The sequence below is a fragment of the Halichoerus grypus genome, chromosome 1 (genome assembly GCF_964656455.1).
Source record: "Halichoerus grypus chromosome 1, mHalGry1.hap1.1, whole genome shotgun sequence".
NCBI classification, from domain to species: Eukaryota; Metazoa; Chordata; class Mammalia; order Carnivora; family Phocidae; genus Halichoerus; species Halichoerus grypus.
In genome coordinates, this window is record NC_135712.1 from 81,494,629 (window position 1) to 81,514,790 (window position 20,162).

General features: G+C 39.0%; 1 protein-coding gene across 4 annotated transcripts in view; it reads left to right on the forward strand.

Annotated features, from left to right (window-relative positions):
• Positions 1 to 20,162, forward strand: part of PARL (presenilin associated rhomboid like) — a 45,180-nt gene that overhangs the window by 22,845 nt on the left and 2,173 nt on the right. For all 4 annotated transcript variants that reach the window (XM_036122451.2, XM_036122452.2, XM_078068422.1 and 1 more), the window contains exons 5-9: positions 5,507 to 5,602; positions 6,196 to 6,345; positions 8,484 to 8,554; positions 17,519 to 17,620; positions 17,760 to 17,857. In XM_036122451.2, coding sequence (XP_035978344.1) covers positions 5,507 to 5,602; positions 6,196 to 6,345; positions 8,484 to 8,554; positions 17,519 to 17,620; positions 17,760 to 17,857 — 517 coding nt within the window. The remainder of the gene's footprint in view (positions 1 to 5,506; positions 5,603 to 6,195; positions 6,346 to 8,483; positions 8,555 to 17,518; positions 17,621 to 17,759; positions 17,858 to 20,162) is intronic.

Here is a 20,162-nt window from a genome sequence, read left to right on the forward strand (position 1 = left end):
TTTTGGTTTCATTGATTTTTTTTTTTTTTTTTAATCTATTCCTTCATCCAAACATTTTGCTTGCTTTGTGTTTGCTTTTTTTTTTTATTTTTCTAGTTTCTTAAGGTGGAAGGTTAGATTATTGATTTGAAATCTTTATTCTTTTTTAATGCAACATTCACAGCACTACTTTTGCTGTACTCTATAAGTTTTAGTATTGTTTTAGCAGCTTGGGTTGTCATAACAAAATGCCATAGTCTGAGTGGCTTAAACAACAGAAAATTATTTTCTCAAAATTTGGGAGGGTAGAACTCCAAGATCAAGGTGCCATCATGGTTGGATTCTGGTGAGAACTCTCTTCTCTCTTCTGCCACCTTCTTGCTGTGTCTTATGGCAGGGGGGAGAGAGCAAGAGCAAGCTCTTTGGTATCTCTCTTATATGGAAACTGATCCCATCATGGGGGCCCCCACCCTCATGACCTCATCTAAATCTAATTACCTCCCAAAGACTCCATCCCCCAAAACCATCACATTAGGGCTTAAATATATGAATCTTAGTGGAACATAATCCAGTTATATTTTTGTTTTCATTCATTTCAAAGTACTTTCTAATTTCCCACTTGATTTCTTATTTGGCCTACTGGTTATTTAGGAGTGTGTTAATTTCCACATATTTATGACTTCTCCCAATGTATTACTGATTTGTAATTTCATTCTGTTGTGGTCAGAGAACATACTTTGTATAATTTTAGTGTTTTAAAATTTTTTGAGATTTGCTTTGTGGCTGAACATATGGTCTCTCCTGGATACTATTGCATGTGCGTTTGAAAAGAATATATTATTTGTGTTTTTTCTTAAGATTTTGTTTTTTTAAAAGATTTTATTTATTCACTTGAGAGAGAGAGAGAGAGGAAGTACAAGTTGGGGGAGAGGCAGACTCCCCGCCCAACACAGGGCTTTATCCCAGGACCCAGAAATCATGACCTGAGCTGAAGGCAGATGCTTAACCAGCTGAGCCACGAAGGTGCCACTTAAGATTTGATTTTTGAGTAATCTCCACACCCAACGTGGCACTCAAACCCACAAACCCAAGATCAAGAGTCACATGCTCTACTGACTGAGCCAGCCGGGTGGCCCAAGAATGTATTGTCTTGTTGTTGAGTGTTTTGTTTTTTTTTAAGTAGGCTTCCCGCCCAGTGTGGAGTCCAGCACGGGGCTTGAACTTACCATCCTGAGATCAAGACCTGAGCTGAGATCAAGGGTCAGATGCTTAAGCGAGTGAGCCATGCAGGCGCCCCTGTTGAGTGTTTTATAGATGTCTGTCAGGCCTAGTTGGTTTATAGTGTTGTTCAAGTCTTGTTTCCTTGCTGATCATCTACTCTGTTATTGCAAATAAGGTATTGAAGTCTCCAACTATTATTGTTGAACTGTTTATTTCTCCCTTTAGTTCAATTTTTGCTTTATATATTTTGGGATTCTATTGTTAGGAGCATGTATGTTTATAATAGCTGTATTGATATATCAAGATGTTATATCTTTTATCATTATATAATGTCCTTCTTTGTGTCTAGTAACAAATATTGTCTTAAAGTCTATTTTTTCTTGTTATGCTTATGGTGTACAAGATCCCAGCAATATATTGAGGTTTTATAAGCTCCTGTGGACATCTCATTCCTCAGCTTTTCCTTTTAAGATTTTTGGTCTCTTGTTTACTCCAAATATTATCCACCACCTTAGGCAGCCATGAACTTAAAACACCTGCCTGTAATTATTTTTGACAAATGCCCCCTGGGAAAAGGAATTTTGCACTTGAGGTTCCAGTCAGGTCAAATATAGACAGCCTTGCAAATGGGGTCTTGCAGGGAACTATTATTCCCTCCCTATTATCAAATAGGTCAGATGATAACAATTCTTTGGGAATGAGGCTTTGAAAGAGTTCCAGCTCCCTGTGCTCCCTCTCATGGTTGTGAGGCTGCATGGGAAATGTGGATTGTTTTCATAGCTTTTAGCTTCAACTTGTAGCTGGAAAGTAAGGGATGGGACCAGGGCAAGTTAAAATGCCCAAAATTTGCTGTTCCTATTGAAATTCACCATTTTTCTTTTAAAGATTTTATTTATTTATTTGACAGAGAGAGAGCACAAGTAGGCAGAGCGGCAGGCAGAGGGAGAGGGAGAAGCAGGCTTCCCGCCGAGCAGGGAGCCTGATGCGGGGCTCGATCCCAGGACCCTGGGATCATGACCTGAGCTGAAGGCAGACGCTTAACGACTGAGCCACCCAGGCGCCCCGAAATTCACCATTTTTCTTAAATGCTGAGTTGCTGCAAGCTTTTAACTAGTTTCCAGAGTTCTGAAAAAGTTGATTCTGACAGTTTTGGTCAATTTTTTCATTGCCTTTGAAGGAGAGAATTTTTCAAGGTCCTTACTTCGTTATTCTCACTATTGTAATCCATTGCATCCCTTTTGGTAAAGGTAGGTGTTGAGGCAACAGCAGACTTTCCAAATCAGCAGTGTCAAGCCTGTCCAAGTTTACTGAGTCAGGAGGAGGTAACACTTCTAAGTGGAGAAACAAGCAAAGACCTTAAGCAGTTCTACCTCTCAAAGGAAGAGGAGGAGGAGGGAACCATGATTTGAGTTTCTGCATACTAGGTGCATGTAGTATTTTGTTTAAGCCTCACTACAACTTTTATAAGATATGGAAGTATTATCTTCATTTTACAAATGAGGTAACTAAAGTGAAGGGGATGAAATGCTGCAGACCACAAAGCTACTAAGTGGCATACCTAGGATTCAGACCAGAAAAGGCCATTCTCTACTTTATTTCTCATTTTTAGGTTTTCATTGTGTGACTGCTGCATTTAATTGTGCTTTCTCATTTAATCAGCACTCAGCTCTTAAAGGGCGGTTTTATTACCCCTATTTTACAGAAGAGGAAACTGAGGCTGAGGGGTTAGGCTTCTTGCCTGGGTTCTAGTGTAGGACAGAGTCAGTTCTGCTGGGCTCCTTTACCCATACGGTTAGACAATGTGCAGTGCTGCTTCCAACCCAGGATTACCACATATCCTCTCCTGTTCACTGGCTGCTGGGGACCAACCATGCATGCTGTTTCCTAGATAAGGAGCCCTTTGTCTTGTCTGAAGTCTTAGAGTGACCAAGGTCAAAAGTAATCCTGTTGGCTTTCCATGTCTTTGTGTATAGTAGAAAGAGCCCTAGATTAGGAATTCTGGCTTGGCCACTGAATTTGGCTCTGAAAATTTGTATCTCAGTTTTCTCATCTATAATTTTTGAAAAATGGGATATGTGTGGAGGAAAATAACTGCATTTTACTTTTATAATTTCTTTTTAATTTGTGAGTGTATTACAGTGATTTGTGTGTATAATTTGGGTACGTATGTTCAGTTGTTCACTGACGGGATTCTTAACCATAGATCACAGGTCTCTGAAGTGAGGGGTTTAACTACAATGTGTTCCAGTGCCAATATTCTGTCATGATTCACCAAAAAAGGCCTCTTACAATTTGGTTGAAAACTTGATGATGTTAACTCTTTGGTTACTGTTAACCTTGATATCTTTGGTTATCTTACCCTTTTTCAAGTCTTTTCCCTAGTTGTAATCTCTTCAGCCAGAGACACTCTCTACTTCTGTGCAGTGCTGTGGTGCTTGCAATTTCCAGAAGTGTATGCTGTATGTCGCTGGTTTCAGAAAGTAGCCTGCGGAACCCATAGGGTAGTTGTTGCCATTTTCCAGCCTAGCAGGCAGGCTCAGAGGCCCCATCTTGCTTTCCTTGCGTTGTACCGCACTTGGAGCGAACTGTATAGCCTTGATTATCTTTGTGATCATGGAAGCCTGGGGCCAGACCATTCTTGGGTCTTCTTTATGCCAAGATACCAGTCACCATGTCCAGACCTCAGAGAATTCTCTGGGTAATAAAGATGTGTAACTCTTCTAAAAAGAAACTAAGAAAACCCGAGCAACACTAATCACTGCTCACTTCCTTAGGATAAACCCTCTGAGATCCGTTCCTCCATCTGAGGAGGCTCCACCCTTCCTTTGCCCACCCTCCCTGCCCAGGGTTTCAGACTCCTCATTGGGAGGTATACATGGTACTCTTACTTGCCTTGCTTGTGATCTCTTTTCCTCATCCTTTAATGAATACTGTTCTCCTCACCATCTTTGAAAGTGTTTTGACACACCACCAGTTGTAAGATGCATCCTGATTACAGATATTAAAATGGAGAAAATGTCTTAGAATCTCTGAAAAATGGTAGGTAGCTTCCTTCCTTGCCTAACGCCGAAATGGGAGAGCAAACACTGCAGAGACTAGTAATGCCAAAGTATAGCTGAGAGCCTTACAGAGTGAGCAAATATAGAAGCCAAAGGTAACTCCAAGATGTAGCAGCCGGTGGGGATTATTCAATAAATATCTTCTAAAATAGATCTTCTTACCAGAATGTTGCTGGAATTAGTGCTTACCGTCATTGAAGAAGCTGAAAGGGCTAATTGCCTATTGCTGAAAGAAACTGGAGGAATGAATGTTTAAATTCCTTTAATTCAAGTAGATGAGTGCCTACTACATGGGCAAGGAGTCATGGTACCTTAAAATTAATGTTTTTAAAGTTTGTAGTTTTTAAGAAAAACTTAATTTTTCACGAAAATGTGACTGAGTAGTTAATTCTATCATTAAATAATAAACCTACTCAATTTAGTGGTAGTTCTAGCAACATCAGTTCTTGCAGAAAAATGAAACAGTCACCCAATTCCCACATGAAAACAGTTTCAAAAGCAGTTGGAAAATTCTTACAGGTTATTCCTGACTTCTTACCTAACAAGTATTTTTCTCAGACAAGTGGATCTTCATTTACCCAGATGATACATAGATGTTTCCATAAGTTTAAGAAGTATATTATTCCCTGTGGAAAAAGAAGCATATTATATAATATAGCTTTTCTGGTCTTGGCCAAAGAACCCAATTCTGTACATTACTTGTCTCTGGCTTGACCATTTTCAAACAATAAGTATAGATCTGATCATTGTTTATTGAGAAGAGTAAATTGTTCCATAGAAGTAAAATATGGATCTAAGTGAAGGAAGTCAGCTTCTAGAGCATTTGCAGTTTCCCAGGAATTTTCTGACTGTACCAGTGCATATAGTTTGATACTTACTTTCTTTTAAAGATTTTATTTATTCGAGAGAGAGAGAATGAGAGAGCATGAGAGGGGAGAGGGTCAGAGGGAGAAGCCGACTCCCCACTGAGCAGGGAGCCCAACACAGGACTCGATCCCGGGACTCCAGGATCATGACCTAAGCCAAAGGCAGATGGTTAACCAACTGAGCCACCTAGGTGCCCCTAGTTTGATACTTAAAAACATTGATTTCACTTACTTTCCTTAACTTGCCCTCCCTCACCCCCCTCCCCAGTGTATAATAGTCGTAAATAATTGTGGTAGAAAATCTTATTCAGGTGGACTTTCAATCAGACTTTCTTTGTTCCTGTTTTTAACCTCCCTAAATTATATATCTTTATTTTGTAGGTATCATAGCGGCAAATGTTTTTGTATTCTGTTTATGGAGAGTACCTTCTCTACAGCGGACAATGATCAGATATTTCACATCTAACCCAGCCTCAAGTAAGTCTACTTATGACTTTATTTTGATGTAGAGGTAATATGAAAGAAATATGCTTTGTTATTGAAATGCTATAAAAAGGATGAGTTACTTGTCAACAATTATAAGCAAAATCCAGAAGATAGACCGTAAGCTCCTTGAGGAAAGGGACCTCATCTCTCTTAGTCTTATGTCCCAGGTACTTAAAATGTGCCTTGCACATAGTAGATATGTTGACCATGTTGACCCAAGATCCATGATCACTACAAGTTTACTCTTGGAGGATACTGTTATATACAACTTCATATCTGTAATTGAAATAATTTACTAATTCTTTTTTCTAAGTAACTTTTGCCATAAGGACAAGTTGCTTTCATTGAACTGAGAATTTTTATTGGTTGCTTACTAAGTAGAAGAAATTTAAGAGAATTTTTCACCACCTTGAAAAACACTATGGTAAACCATCTTATTTAAACTTTTTAATTTGCTCTTTTTGTTTCCTATTTTTAGTTTTTTGTAATAGTAATGAAAAAAATCTAAAAAATCTAAAACAGATCATTTTTAGATCATGGCTGTGTGTCCTATGATTACCAGACTGTTTTTCTTTCTCTTGTAGAGGTCCTTTGTTCTCCAATGTTGCTGTCAACATTCAGTCATTTCTCCTTGTTTCACATGGCTGCAAATATGTATGTTTTGTGGAGCTTCTCCTCCAGCATAGTGAACATTCTGGGCCAGGAGCAGTTCATGGCAGTTTACTTATCTGCAGGTAATAAGCTTTAATCTGGGGATCTTTCAGAGTATAAACACTTTCACCTATCTGGAGAAGGAAGGAAGGGAATGATTATAGCCATATTCTACACATGAAGATTGTAATAGAGAATTGTACAAACTGTCTATAGAGAAGGATACCACAGACCGATGGGGTTATCTTTTCTGCTTCTCATTTTGCTGGTTTCTTCTTAGATTATTTAGTATGTTTAGTTTTAAATCAGGATAGACAGGAGTTAAGGTTTAGTGTAGAATTTAAGAATGTCATTTTTATCTCATTAGGCTTTGGTTTCTTTAGCTCAGGTCCACCATTTTATAAATAGGTGCTTCCCAGACTTCCTGGCTGTCTCAATCATCTGGATCTTTGTTAAATAACCTTAAGCTCATTTACCACAGTGTGTTCAGTTTCCAGAAAGCTTTAGATCAGAACTTTGTAATAAGATTGTCAAGGATGAGTTTTTATTTTATCTTTGCTGCAAGCATATATCTTAGTCTGGAATCACTCCAGTCGGTCCTGGAGATAACATCATTTCCTTATTTCAAGTAGGAAATGGTAGTAGTGGATTCCAGGTTCCTAGATGCTACTGAACTGGCAAGTGGTCAGTTAAATTTTACCTCTGTGTTTGCAGAATGTACTTAATTAAAAACCACACAGCATAAAAATTCATTTCTGAAATCCCTTTTTTAAAAAATTTTTTTTTTAATTTAGTTTATTTTTTTAATAATCTCTATACCCAATATGCAGCTTGAACTCACAACCCTGAGATCAAGAGTCACATGCTCTCCCAGCTGAGCCAGCCAGGCGCCCCTAAAAATCCCTTCATTTAAAAACAGTATATTTGGGGGCACCTGGGTGGCTCAGTCATTAAGTGTCTGCCTTCGGCTCAGGTCATGATCCCAGGGTCCTGGGATCGAGCCCCGCATCAGGTTCCTTGCTCGGCGGGAAGCCTGCTTCTCCCTCTCCCACTCCTCTTGCTTGTGTTCCCTCTCTCGCTGTCTCTCTGTCAAATAAATAAAATCTTTAAAAAATAATAATAATAAAAATAAAAATAAAAAAACAGTATATTGGGGCACCGGGGTGGCTCAATTGGTTAAGCGCCTGCCTTCAGCTTAGGTCATGATTCCGGAGTCCTGGGATCAAGCCCTGTGGCAGGGAGTCTCCTTCCCTCCCTCTCCCTCTGCTTCCCTCCCTCCCCTCTGTGCCTCCCCCCGCCCATGCTCTCTCCCCGACTCATGCACTCTCACAAATAAATAAAATCTTTTAAAAAATAAAATAAATAAAATAAAATACAGTATATCTGGGAATCATACTGTAGTGTGAAAAAAAGCACTTGAGAGCCTGAAGTCAGAAGACCTAGTTTTTTTAGATCCTATTTCTGCTACTCGCTGTGTGATGTTGCAGAAAAGACTATACACCTCTCTGAGGATAATGATACTCTCTCATGACAAGGGGTTGTAGAAAGGATTAAATAGAAGCGTCTACCACAAGGCCCAGAATGGGTGCTGATTTTAATCAGTTTTAATTAAATATCCATGCATCTGGTCCCTCAAAACTAGAAACTGAGCAACATCTTTGGCCTGTGACAGAAGTGTGTAGTTCTTTCCCCAAGCACTAGTTGTATTGTTGTAGGTACAAACGGGTCTTTTTCAGGTGCCATTAATTCCTGCTCTCTAGGAAGTTGTTTTTAAAAATGAGCCATATTCAGCTTAGATAACATTGGAGCCAAAGGGACTTGTAAAAGATCATCTAGTCTAGATCTGCAGCAGAGTCACTTGGCAAGCTGAGTAAAATATAGATTCCCTGGTCCCACTCCAGAGAATCTGATTTTAGTGTTTGGAGTGTAGCCCAGAGGATTCCCAGACAGTTGGTGGGTTTGGAACTAGTCTCTTTCATGTTATAGATGAGAAAAATGAGAACTGAGAAGTAAAGTGAATGACCTTATGTCATTAAGTAAGTTGTACAGTTGGTCAAACTTTTTCTTACAAATATCTGAAGTGATAGTTAGGTATTCATGCCGGCACCTTGTACTGACCCAGGCAGAAGTCTGACACTGTTAGTCTCTGTGGGGTGGAGATCAGAAATGGAAACCATTTTTATACTTCACTAAAATTATCAAAATGTGACTTATTTCCCAGGTGTTATTTCCAATTTTGTCAGTTATGTATGTAAAGTCGCCACAGGAAGATATGGACCATCGCTTGGTGCAGTAAGTATTTCTAATGTAAATTTTCTTAATTTAGTTTTTAACTTCATTTTGACATAATTTTAGGCTTACAGAAAAGTTGCATAATTATTACAATGACTTCTATATACCCTTTACCCTACTGTTAAGTACAGAACCACAGTAAAATTATCAAAGCCAGGAAATTAACATTTGAAACAATACTACTAACTAATCTGTATCTAATTTAGAATTCATACATTTGTACAGCCTTGTAAACTTCAGGCTATAGCTTTTAACTGTTGGTCATTTATATATACTTACTGGAAAAGTACAAATCAAGAGTAGTCAGAACAGTTGGGTGTCCAATCCCCAAAACCAGAGAGCCTAATCTAGCATTGGAAAATTGAAAATAATTACAGATTTGATTCTGGTACTATATCCTTCTGTTTAGTCACTATTTGAGTGTCTGCTACGCAGATTAGACTAGTAGGCACAGTACTAGAGACTGGGGATACAGCCAGTGAGCAAGATGATCATAATTCCTGTCTTTAGGCATTATGTTCTGGATGCTTAAAAACAAAAATACAAAAAACAAAAAAGCGCAAATGTGTTTTTTGAGTTTAATGGCAGATTTCTAGGCACATAGAAATCTTTGCATAACATTTCTTTAAAGACTACACATTCATTTTGTACATATTTAAGTGCAAATCACTTAAATGCATTCATATAGGGGATTTCATATTTAAAGAAACTTCTTGAAGGTTCATTTTTAGAAAAAGAATTCTTAGGTAATCATCCCATAATGTGTGTGTTCCTCAGATTTGTGTGTACTTAATTTCTCAGTGAGACCTATATCTTCTCCTATCACCTACTTGATTTCTTAAGCACCCCTTTTTCCCTGCATGGAATGTTTTATATATAAAATTTGGTGCTGGTATAATTTACATATTTCAAATCCTATCCTTTGCCTCAGTCACCAACTAAGCATCTGTTATGTGAAGGCAGTGAAGACCACTGGGGTGAATCATAAATGGACTCTGACTTTGGTTGGGGAAAAAACATTATACACATACATAATACACACCAAAAGGGCTGAGTGATCTCTAGAGGAGTTTGGGTGTCCTAAGAGTGAGGAGACATTTCTCATTAACTGAGGGGATCTGGGAGGGCTTTTTTTTTTTTTTTTTTTTTTTTTAAGATTTATTTATTTACTTTGGAAAAAGAGCAAGGTGGGGGGAGGGGGAGAATCCTCAAGCAGACTTTTTAGTGAGTGCAAAGCCCGATACGGGCTTAATCCCACAACCCCAAGATCATGACTTGAGCTGAAATCAAGAGTCGGGTGCCCAACTAACTCAGCTACCCAGGTGCCCCGGGAGGGCATTTTGATGTGCCTTCAGACAAGTATTATTCTCATTTTACAGATAAGAAACTGAAGTCCAAGGTGAAAAGAGTGTGGCATATGATATTTGGAATTAGACTGGTTTGAATTCCAGCTCTGTCACTTACTTGTGATTTCTAGAACATATATTACTGAACCTCTTTGAACTTCAGCTTCTCTATATAAAATGGGGATAACACCTCTCTTTTGGATCTTCAGTACATGTGTTTAGAATGCTTAGCATAATAAGGAGCATGTACTAAGAATTGTGGAGTTCCTGTTAGTCATCAAAATTCTGTAGAGCCATGTCAGGATAAAATTATTGTCCCCAGGAATAATGGCATTTTTAATGAGAAAGCTGGAAAAAAAATACTATTGACAAAGTTTTGTTTTGTCAATTAACATATTGGCACTAGGGAGCAAGAATACTGACTGGATTTTGGTAAGGGTTTTGTTTAGCTAGAGCTCTGTGTGTTCTGAATCTCACTTAAAAATTGTTTTTTAGTAGTTATTGGTAGGAAGCTTTTCTCTAGTGTGCTTTTCAAAAGTTTATTGTCTGTGAAATGTGACCCTTAATCTTGAGATGGCAAAGATCAATAAAATGTTCGTTGTAGGAAACAGCATTTGTTAAAATTTTAGAGGAATTTTTTTTAGTTGATGTTATAGCTTATCATAGGCCAAATTTGCTCACCAACGTTATGATAACTTACTGTAACTTCATTGATTAAAGTATCACTGATTTAATCTGTATATAAAGTGAATTCTTTGCTAAATTAGGAAAGTATCTTTAGTCTCTTCCTACAGGGTTGCAAGTAAAATAAAATGGTCACTAGAACAGATTCATTTGGAATTCCATTTTGATTTGTTTATAGTGTTTGGAGTGTATCTCTGTATAACTTTCTTAGTGGCTGCTCTAGGTATTGCAACATATATACATGACTATGTACACACACACACACACACACACACACACACACACATCACTTATCACAGTGTGCTGGTGGTGGTTGAGTGAAGTAAACCTTACCTCCATTTTCATCCCTGTATCTTCCTCAAATTATAATTGCCTTAAATATTTCCTCTGCGTACATTTAGAATATTGGCCACTGTTGTTATTATATGTGCTTCAACCACTAAGCATCATTTAGAAAATTCCAAGGGAGGAGAAAACTACTGTATTTATGCATAATTTTTACTTTTTCCATTGTTCTTCTGCCCTGATGTTTCAAGATTTCTTCCATCTATCATTTTCTTTTTATTGAAGGAATTTCCTTTAGCCATTCTTTTAGGTAGGTCTGCTAGTGATAAATTCTCTTAGGTTTTTCTTTGAGAATGTCTGCCCCTTCATTTCTGAAGGATATTTTCACTGGATAAAAAATTCCAGGCTGACATTTCTTTTGGCACACGAAAAATATTGTGCCACTTCTTTTTGGCCTCCATAGTCTCTGAAGAGAAATCCTTTGTTGTTCAAATAGCTTTTTGCCTATAGGTAAGGTGTTGCTGATCTCTTTGAAGATTTTTTTCTTTGTCTTGAGTTTTCAGAAGTTTGACCCTGTCTTGTTATGGATATCTTTGTGTTGATCTTGTTTGGGGTTTGCTTAGCTTCTTGAATCTAGAGTTTGTCTTTTGGAAATTTTCAGCCATTACTATTTCAAATACTTTTTCATCCTCACTCTTCCTCCCTCCTCTGGAACTCTGACGACATGATGTTAGATCACTTATAATTTCATGGGTCCCTGAAATTTGGTTAATTTTTTTCGGTCTTGTCTTTCTGTTGTCCAGACTGGGTAATTGCTATTCTGTTTCAAGTTCACTAATTATTTTCTTTGTCCTTTCCATTCTGCCTTGGCCCATTTATTGAGTGTTTTTATTTAGGGTACTATATTTTTCAGTTCTAAAGTTTACATTGTTCATGGCGTCTTCTGTTTCTTTGAGCTTTTCTATTTCTGTGCTATTTTTCACTCATTTCAAGCATGTTTGTAATTGCTCATTAAAGCATTTTTGTAATTGCTGTTTAAAAATGTTTGTCAGACAGGGCGCCTGAGTGGCTCAGTCGGTTGGGCAGCTGACTCTTGTTTTGGCTCAGGTCATGATCTCATGGGATGGGATCAAGCCCCGAGTGGCTCTGCGCTCAGCGAGGAGTCTGCTTGAGATCCTCTTCCTTTGCCCCCCCCGCCCCCGCTTGCACGCTCGCATGCTCTCTCTCTCTCTCTCTCAAATAAAATCTTAAAAAAGAACAAAATGTTTGTCAGACAATATCTGTATCATCTTGTTGGGGTCTATTGTCTTTTCTCATTCAACTTGAGATTTTTCTGGTTCTTGGTATGGTGAGTGATTTTTAAATGAAACCTGAACATTGGATATTATGAGACTTTGAATCTTATTTAAATCTACTGTTTATCAGGCTGCCCCCTGACACTGCTCTGATGAGGGGAAGGGATGTGTTGACCATTAGTGTCTGTTGAGGTGGAAGTAGTCCAGGTTTCCTACTCAGCCTCCTTTGACACCTGGGGGACAGGGCTCTTGTTACTAAAGGGCAGGACTGGGAGTTCTGGGAGTTCAGTCTCCTTGTAGACCTCTCCTGGCTGGGAGGAACAGGGCCTTGTTACTGCTGCCCACATGACTTCCACTCACACTACCCTGTCGACAGTATTAGGATGCCGGGTTGCAGTCTGCAAGGGTAGAAGTCTAGGCTCTCCCCTCAGCCTTTGTTGATGGGGATTGGGCCGCAGCTAGTTCTTTTGTTTGGCTGGTGTAGAGTGGTTATTATCTAAAAGTTGATTGTCTTGCTAGGCTACCCTTTCTTGGTCCTTTGGCTACAGAGAGCATTTTAGGGTGTGGGGATGGACCCATTTTGTCTCAGTTCTTTGATGTTTCCAGGTGATGAGGTTCTCCAGAGCCAAGTCTGAGTTATGTGAGGCCAAAAGAAAACCCACGGGACTCACCACTGTGTCATTCCTTGGATCCCAGGGTTCCTTGCTGGTCTGCTTTCTTCTCTCAGCCTTTTAGAGTCTTCTTATTTTGTTTTACATGTTTGTTTTACATGTAATGCCAGGGTTTTTAGCTGTACTCACTAGCTTGTGGAAACACAAAGCCCCTTAGAGCAAATTCATTTAAAATTCATCGTGCAAAAAAAGTCACACATGTGAACAATTATGTTATGAAGATTATATGGATAAAGAATTGTTTATGAAAATTTACTTATGAAACAAAAAATTATATGCACATCTTAATTGCAAGTACATAATCAGTGTATGTTTTACATTTAAGTCTGTGTTTCACTTTGAAAAGAACTGCAAAAGACTCTTGAACCACAGTCACCAGTTTTTAACATTTTGCCACATTTCACTACCATTTTCCCTATATATACATACTATTTTTTCTGAACTGTTTGCAAGTAGTTGCATATATCATGCCCTTTTACCCCTAAATACTTCAGTGTATATTTCTAAGAATATGAATATTCTTGTATCTTTCCACAGTTCAGTTATCAAATTCAGGAAATTCAGTATTGATACAATACTTTAACTTCATTTATAGAACATATTCCAGTCTTTGTCAGTTGTCCCAATAATGTCTAGTAGCTATTTTTTCCCCCTCTAAGATCATGTATTGCATTTAGTGGTTATGTCTCTCTGGTCTTCTAAAAGCTGGAACATTTCCTTCCGCAGCCCTTTTTTTTTTTTTTAATTGAAGTATAATTGACATAACATACTAGTTTCAGTGTACAACATAATGATTTGATATTTGTATATATTGCAAAATGATCACCACAGTAATTCTAGTTAACATAGTTAAGAGTAAGTCTGTTACCATTTATAGTTACACATATTTTTCCTTGCCATAAGAACTTTTAACATCTGTTCTCTCAGTAACTTTCACATATGCAGCACAGTAGTATTAACTGTGGTTGCCATGCTGTACATTACATCCCCATGACTTACCTGTTTTATAATTGGAAGTTTGTACCTTTTGACCCCCTTCACCCATTTTGGCTCTCCACATCCCAGACTCTGGCAGCCACCAGTCTGTTCTCTCCATACATGAGCTTGCTTTTTGTTTTTTTTAAGATTCCATACATAAGTGAAATCATACGGTATTTTTCTTTCTCTGGCTTATTTCACTTAACATAATGCCCTTAAGGTCAATCCATGTTGTCACAAATGGCAAGGTTTCCTTCCTTCCTTCATGATTTTGTTATTTTAGAGCGTGCACGAGCAAGGGGAGGGGCAAAGCAGAGGGAGAGGGAGAGAATCCCAAGCAGATTCCATGCTAAGCCCAGAGCCCAGCACAGGGCTCAATCTCAAAACCCTGAGATCATGACCCAAGCTGAAATCATGAGTCAGACGCCCAACTGACCAAGCTACCCAGGCACCCCAAGATTTCCTTCTTTTTAATGGTTGAATAATACTTGTGTGTGTGTGTGTGTGTGTGTGTGTGTACACACCACGTTTTCTTCATCGATGGACACTTAGGTTGTTTCCCTATCTTAGCTATTGTAAATAACTCTAGTATGAACATGGGGATGCATATACCTTTTTGAGTTAGTGTCTCTGGATAAATACCCAGAAGTGGAGTTATTGGATCGTATGAAAATTCTGTTTTTAATTTTTTTTAACATTTTTTTAACGATTTAATTAATAATTTATTGAGACAGTGCACGAGCGAGGGGAGGAGCAAAGGGAGAGAGAGAGAGAGAGAGAGAGAGAATCTTAAGCAGACTCTGCTAAGCACGGAGCCCATAATGGGCTTGATCTCCAGACCCTGAGATCATGACCTGAGCTGAAATCAAGAGTCAGATGACCAACTGACTGAGTCACCCAGGTGCCCTTCTGTTTTTAATTTTTTGAGGAACTTCCATGCTGTTTTCCATAGTGGTTGCACCAATTTACAGTCCCATCAGTGGTGCATGAGGTTTCCTTTTTCTCCACATCCTTGTCAACACTTACTATTTTCTTTTTGATAATAGCCATTCTAACAAGTGTGAGGTGATACCTCATTGTGATTTTGATTTGCATTTCCCTGATAATTAGTGATATTGAGCACCTTTTCATGTGTCTGCTGACCATCTAAATGTCGTCTTTGGAAAAATGTCTGCAGATCTGCCCTTTTTAAATTGGATCGTGTTTTTTTGCTATTGAGTTACATGAATTCTTTATTTCAGAAATTAATCCCTTACCAGATATAATTTGCAAATATTTTCTCCCATTTGGAAGGTTCCCTTTCCATTTTGTTGATAGTTTCCTTTGCTGTACAGAAGGTTTTGGGTTTGTTGTAGTCCTACTTGTTGCTTTTGGTCAGCCTTTTTTTTTTTTTTCCCCCATGTCATTAACAGTTTTGAACAATACAGGTCAGTTATTTAATAGAATGTCCATCAGTTGGGTTTGTCTGTTTCCTCATGATGAGATGCTGATGGTGTGTTTTTTGGTTGGAATGCTACACGAGTGGTGTTATGCCCTCGGGTACCACAACTGGAGACACATAATGCCCATTTGCCCCTTATTGTCCATTTATTGACTGGTTGTTATCCAGCTTCTCTACTGTAAAGTTACTGTTTACCTTTTAAAATTAATGTGTAATTTGTGAGAAGGTGCTTTTGGGATTTATGTAAGTATCAGGATCTCATTTGTCAACCTCCTCACCCCCCTTAAATAGCATCCATTGATTATTCTGGCTTGAATCAGTTTTTGCTCTGATGGTTGTTAAAAGAGTGAAGATGTACATCTCATTAGCTTTTCCTAATGTTAACATCTTCTATAACCATAACTTACCAAACTAAAAAATTAACATTGGTAAAGCATTGTTAAACTGCAGACTATATTTGGATTTCCAATTTTCCCACGATGTTCTTTTTTTTTGTTCCAGGATACTACATTGCATTTAATTATCATGTCTTTTTAGTATCCTCCAGTCTGTGATGGTTTCTCGGTCTTTCCTTGTCTTTCATGACCTTGATACTTTTGAAGAATAGTGGGAATATATTTTGTAGAATGTCCCTCATGGAAGTTTTATTATTATTTATTATATTTATTTTTTATTTTTTTAAAGACTTTTAAGTAATCTCTACACCTAACATGGGGCTTGAACTCAACCCTAAGATTGAGTCACATGCTCTACCAACTGAGTGAGCCAGGTGCCCCAGAGTTGTATTATTTTTAATAAGTGACTAGAACTGAGAACTTTGGCAGAAGAAGAGTGAAGTTAAAGCGCCGGCCTCCTTTGCTCTCTCCTTGGCCTCCAGCTGCACTCAGCTTCTTTGCATTTTTCCCCCTCACTGTACTCTCTGATCTCCAGGCTTGGTTCAAGCTGGTTTTCTGCCTGGAACACTCTTCTCATCTCCTCCCCTTCTAAAGATTGGCCAATGGCTGGTAACCCTTCCATGCAAAATTTGATGTCACTTACGACCCCTGAGCTTACATCAGCTCTCCCTTCCACGTGCTGCCATAGTATGCCCTTCTTCCCCATCATAGCTGATCATATTTTGTTTTTACTTCTGCCCCTCTGTAAGCTCCATTAAGGAAGGGACTGCTGGTTTTGTTACCCTCTCTACCCCCACCATCTAACATAGTGCCTGATACAAAGTAGGCCTCAAGTATTTGGATGAATGATTATTGTGAGATTTAATGTGAACTAGGGATTATGATCTAATTTTTCAAGTATTCTACCATTTAGAGGAAGTGGGAACATGTCTAACATTAAGAGTTTAGTTAAATTAGCATTATTTATCCAGAAGATATTTCATAGCCATTATACATTTAAGTTATGAATATTATATAGCAACCTGGAAAAACACATGATTTAAAAAAAATACAGCCATTATAATTTCAACTACAACAAGAATTTCAACTATAACAAGAAATGGTTGACTTATTGATCATAAGCTTGTGACATTTAGGGTTTTGTTTTTGTTTTTTGTTTTTGTTTTTAAAGTAAACTCTAGGCCCAACCTGGGGCTTGAACTCACAACCCTGAGATCAAGAGTTGCATGCTTTACTGACTGAGCCAGCCCCAGGCACCCTGACATTTAGATTTTTATTCTCTAATATGAGGTTGTTGGGAGAAGTGCTTCTCAGGCAGGCAGATGCATGTGTGTCCCTGGGAGGATGCTGTGATGGGTGGGTCATGCAGAGCCACGGGATAGACATGGCATGCTTTCCTGGAGCAGAACATTTGCTCAAAGGTTTTAAAGAAAATGGTTAGTTTTATTATGAAGTAGGGTGCAAATTTCATGTGATTTTTTTTTTTTTTTTTTTTTTTTTTTAAGATAAAGTATTGTACTTGGAAGAAGTTCATGCATGTGGGTTTCTTTGGGCAAATTCATGTCACACTCTGGGTGAAGTGGCTTTGTGGAAATTTAAGAATTTCTTTTTAGTCATTAAATGAAACCCTGAAGTTCATTAAGCACTCACATGCTGGTGGTTGTACATCTCGTTCTGTCCAGATGGTTACCGTGCAGTGGACTTGCAGCCCCTTTGCCTGATATTTTCTATGTTAATAACTGAAAGCTTTTAAGCTTTGTGCTCACCCTAGAAATGTGTGGCTTATAAATTTTGTGGAAAAAGCACTACTGTAGTCACTGCACAGTTGCACATTGAGAGTTTCACGTGTTCGCGTGTGTTCATTTGCAGTCAGGCGCGATCATGACCGTGCTTGCTGCTGTCTGCACGAAGATCCCGGAAGGGAGGCTCGCCATTATCTTCCTTCCAATGTTCACATTCACAGCAGGGAATGTGAGTATGTTTATGAAGTGAAGTACTGGGGACAGTAGTGATATTTTTACATTAACTGAATTCTTGCCCTTAAATTAGAAATGTCAATGCTGGAGGAATCAAAGTTGTACCAGTTCTGTTCTCTTTTGCTGGCTTTCAGGCCCTAAAAGCCATTATTGCCATGGATACAGCAGGAATGGTCCTGGGATGGAAATTTTTTGATCATGCAGCACATCTTGGGGGAGCGCTCTTTGGAATGTAAGTTTGAGCATAACTGATTGCTACGCTGCCTTCTTGGGTCCTCTCCCCCCGCCCACCTTAGGAAGGCAGAGCAAGGCCGTTAACTCTGGGATGGGAACAGGGGTAGTGGGGGGGGGGGGGTGGCGAGAAAACTTGCACATGGTTGGCTTTGGCCTGGCCCAGTTTCACCACGTGAGGTGGAAGGGGAAGAATAGCAGTCCTGCCCCAGCCTCAGTCATTTGTAGAGATGCTGTGCCTTTACCCTACCGTTCACCTCCGCTCACCCCAACTCGGGAGCTGTCAGGGTTCCTGGCCCCTATTGGGATACTGTTCCCCACCCGTAGTGTGCACTGCCCTCTCCTTTCCCTGCTCTCAGGCCTCCTGTCTCCTGCCACCACTCACCTCCCACCTCCCTGTCACCAGTGCTGGGCAGACACAGAGTGGACACTCTGCCTGGGACAAGTGTCCAGGTGTGTGCTATCTGAATAAATAGAGGCTGGGGATCATAAACCAGTGTTGACCACTTACTGGGCATCTGTTAGGTGGCAGGCTTTGAGCTAGTGGTTTCCATTCTACTCTTATTACTTCAATTTTACTGATGGGGAAACAGGCTCAGAAGTGATCTTCCCCAGGTCAGACAGCTAGGCGCAGAGCAAAGATTTAAACCCAGATCCAAAGTCCTTCCCACCTCCATCACACCATATTGAGTACAATAGCATAGTGTTCACAAGATCTTCTGTTTGTGCATCACACAATGGAATTTTGCCTAAAACATAGTAGCGCTGGGGCGACTCTGTCACAACTTCCTCAGGACTCCTGGAGCCTGTCTGACCATGAGAGTCCCTTCAGCAGAGTCATTGTCTATATGATGTACTGGATCCCCTGTTGGACTATCTTTTCCTGCATAAATGTTGCTTTTTGTGGCACTTACTTGGTTTTTACTTTGTTTCATGACAATGGAAAACTGAAGTTTTTTAATTAAAAAAAAGAAGAAAAATCTATTCTAAGTGGAGCAGTTTTGCCCAGTAGGCGGTGAAACTAAATGCCATTATGCCATTTATAATTTTCAGTGATGATTAAAGAATCGCATATGTGAGTTCTGGCTTTAACAGCAGCACATTATAAATAGTAGAAACTGACCTGATATTACAGTGTGAGAAACATAAAGACTTAGGAAAAAGGGTTCTGTTTTATGAACTCTAAATGTATCTCTCTGGATCCTCCCATGGCTACTTAAAGGATCTTCTCCCCAGCAGGTTTTTATTCTTCTGAACTATAATTAGATGACCTTTTCCATTCTGAAAATAATTGGATCAAATGTATTTTAAAGTACAGGATCTGAAAGGCAAAGGAATCCTTTGTCTTTGCTGTTTCTAATTTCAACTCCTTTCATTTACTCGATCTCAGTCATATCCAAAATTCATCTTTTCCAACATCTTTAATTCAATTAATAAAGCTAAAGATTTAGAAATCGGTACTGATGGTCAAGATTCCATTAGTGTCCTCCTGCATATTTCCTTGACTCTGTGTCCCTCACCTTGTACTTTTGCAATAGTAATCACTAACATAATATTGAATATTTGCTGTGTGCCCAAGCTAAGAACTGATTTAATACTCTTAGATCCTGTGAGGTATTCCATTTTACAGAAAAGAAACTGCTTTATTTTATTTTATTGTTTCAAAGACTTTATTTATTTGGCAGAGAGAGACACAGCGAGAGAGGGAACACAAGCAGGGGGAGTGGGAGAGGGAGAAGCAGGCTTCCCGCTGAGTAGGGAGCCTGATGCGGGGCCCGATCCCAGGACCCTGAGATCATGACCTGAGCCAAAGGCAGACGCTCAACGACTGAGCCACCCAGGCGCCCCAGAAACTGCTTTAAAGAAGGGAACTATTGGAAGTCACACAGCTAGTCCTTGCAGAGCTGAGTTTCAGAGTGAGCACTGGGCTGTGCAGCTGCTGCAAAACAAACCAAAAACACCACATCAAAACTTAGAAATTGGTCACTTTAAAGTGTCTTCCTAATTTTAATTTAGCCAAATGACCAATTATATTTGAACTTCCAAGTATAATCAGAACAGTTTACCTGTAATATTAAAGTATTTGACTCTCTGCTTGAAATAAGAGGGTTACAAAGATTTGGGAAGGCACTTTATAAATGGAGAGCTCCTGACAAGTGATTCATTTCTTGCAAGAGTTTTACAATTGCATTTGAATCTTAGGTGATCCTTTTTCTCTTGTTCTGAGTTCACCATAAAATTTGACTAAGCCCAAAAGAATTTTGTAACATGCTTTTTAATTTGCATGTTTTTTTAATGTCTTTTTC